Below are 2,500 nucleotides of genomic sequence, written 5' to 3'. Positions count from 1 at the left end.
ATGGCAAACACAAATAAGCAACCTCTGCAAAGTGTTATCAAGGAATTTGTATTTCTTGTCAAAACTCAAACATTATGCGAAGTCTGAAACATTAAACATTTTCGTTCATGCTCATATAATGCCTCATATTAATTTTGCTTCCACATTGTGGGATGGCTGCAGTGATGTTCACTTATTGAAACTCAATTCTTTGTACCGTCGTGCTGCAAAACTTATCCTGTATGAATCGCACATGTCTACAGAAATGAAGTTAAACAGCCTTAATTTCCTTCCCCTAAAAACCCACCTTGCATACAATAAGGCTGTCTTTATGTATAAATTAGTTCATGGTGATGTGCCCAGTTATGTGCAATCCTATTTTACACATGTTACGAAGAGGTATGGGTCTCAAAATTTACTTCCTCCAATTCCTCGTATAGATCTTTATAAATCCAGCTTAGCTTTTTCAGGATCATCTCTGTGGAATTCTTTGCCAATAGAAATCAAACGATCCACATCCTTAAAGGCCTTTAAGAGGCAGTTGCACACACATTTGATCACACTATAAACTGCCCCTGATGTTTAGTTTCCATTGTGTACTCGGATAATGTATGCAATGCTCTTAAGCGTTTGTTTGTTTTTAAATATTGTATATGTAGTTAATCTGAATGTGTAATCCCTCGTCCCCCTCCCCCTTCTTCTTGAAACTTTAGCTGCCTGTATATGGCCCTGTTCGGCAATACATTGCTGTACTTTTTTAAGAAATTTTAAAAAACATTTACGTTTGTTTGTGTCTGGTTTTGTTTTATATGACTTTGTGAGTCCAATATTGTTTATGTTTATACTCGACCATTATTTTGATGTTTTATTAGTTTAATACTTTGATGAGGTATGTGCGCAGTCTTTGCTTTTGTTTACAATTATTCTCTGTATATGTTCCAAGGACAGGTTGGAAGATTAGGCCAAGCCTAAAACCTTTATCCTTATGTAATAAAGTTCTGAGTTCTGAGTTCTCTCTCTCTCTCTCTCTCTCTCTCTCTCTCTCTCTCTCTCTCTCTCTCCCTCTCTCTCTCTTTCTTTACATCCCTCTCCACCTTCTCTCTATCTCCCCCCCCCCCCCCCGCATCATCTTCCAAACCACCACCTCTTTTTCTTGATCTGTCAACAAAGACCCAATATGCCTCACAGGGCCGGATTACCGGGGGGGTTATGGGGGTTGCGCAACCCCCCCCCCCCTAGCCTAAACATGTACCTTACTTATTTTTTTATTTTTTTATTATTGCTTAATTTATGCCGTTTCATGCAAGGAGCGACCATTTTCCTATCTCAGAATATGACCTACCCGTCAGCTTCAGGTGGCTTCGCCCCCTGACCCCCACAATGAGGGGGGGGGGGTGGGTTCTATGGTTTCCGGACCCCCCCCCCCCCCCCAGCCAAAAAATAAAAATATTGAATAAGGTATGCATTTCTTTATTTTACATTGAGTTTCAATTTTTGGGGTATTAATCAGTGACAAAATCTGCTGCCTGAAACTGGTAATGATCATCCTCAGAATGCACCAGATTGCACCATTTTTTTCAAAATTTTCCGGGGGGGCATGCCCCCGGACCCCCCCAGCAAGCTAGGCGCTTCGCGCCGTCGGCTCGGCGCTTCGCCCCTGCCGCCAGGGGGGACATCCCCCTGGGCCACCACTGGCAACCCCCCCCCCTCCTCTTCGCCTAGTCCGGCCCTGCCTCACCCGACCACTCTACCACAAAAACAAATTAAATCTCGAAAACCTTACCTGCAACAACAGCGTCGCTTCCATGACGATCCAGAGTTTCAAACGATGACGCTTTGCCCATGTCACTTGTCTTTTGGGAGGGTGAATCTTTAACAGATATCCCCATATTGTGGTGCAGGCGGGTGACGAAAAAGGTCTGGTATACGGAGGACAGTAGGAGTGCCAGGGCGAACGCTGCTGACATCAGCGCCAGGGTTCTTATGTTCACACGCATGTTGATGTTCATGCCTGAAAGAGAGAACGTGTTCGGCTGACAGACGAAATTGCGAACCAAGCAGCACACTTCTTGTTTGCACACGGACACTAAAAACACTGATACCTATACAGTGGAACGTCCCTTTTAAGACCCTCCAATTGAATACTTCTTCTTTTCTAAGGCCTTGATTTTTTTCAGATTTTGTGTCTCTGGTCTGCATTTCCCAGTACATGGCCATAGTCATGGTTGACTATTTTGACATAATATGGGGTCCCATGTACAAGACCATACACACACACACACACACACACACACACAAACACACACACACACACACACACACACACACACACATGCACACACACGCACCCGCACGCACAAATACACACACACACTGACACACAGTAACACACACACACACACATATATACACACACATACATACACACATAGACACACACTCACACACACACACACACACACACACACACATATATATATATATATATAAACGGGACGTGTTTAACTTTTGAAAGTAAATT

At 43.4% G+C, this 2,500-nt stretch overlaps 1 protein-coding gene across 2 annotated transcripts in view; it reads right to left on the bottom strand.

Moving 5' to 3' along the window:
* Positions 1-2,500, bottom strand: part of LOC138979912 (glycoprotein-N-acetylgalactosamine 3-beta-galactosyltransferase 1-like) — a 21,278-nt gene that overhangs the window by 9,107 nt on the left and 9,671 nt on the right. For both annotated transcript variants that reach the window (XM_070352687.1, XM_070352686.1), the window contains exon 2: positions 1,763-1,990. Coding sequence is in view for 1 of the 2 variants with exons in the window: in XM_070352686.1 (XP_070208787.1) it covers positions 1,763-1,786 (24 nt within the window). In the remaining variant the exon portion in view is untranslated. The remainder of the gene's footprint in view (positions 1-1,762; positions 1,991-2,500) is intronic.

This window comes from Littorina saxatilis, linkage group LG11 (assembly GCF_037325665.1).
Source record: "Littorina saxatilis isolate snail1 linkage group LG11, US_GU_Lsax_2.0, whole genome shotgun sequence".
Lineage (NCBI taxonomy): Eukaryota > Metazoa > Mollusca > Gastropoda > Littorinimorpha > Littorinidae > Littorina > Littorina saxatilis.
The sequence above is the reverse complement of the archived record's forward strand: the minus strand, read 5'-3'. Positions and strand labels throughout refer to the sequence as shown.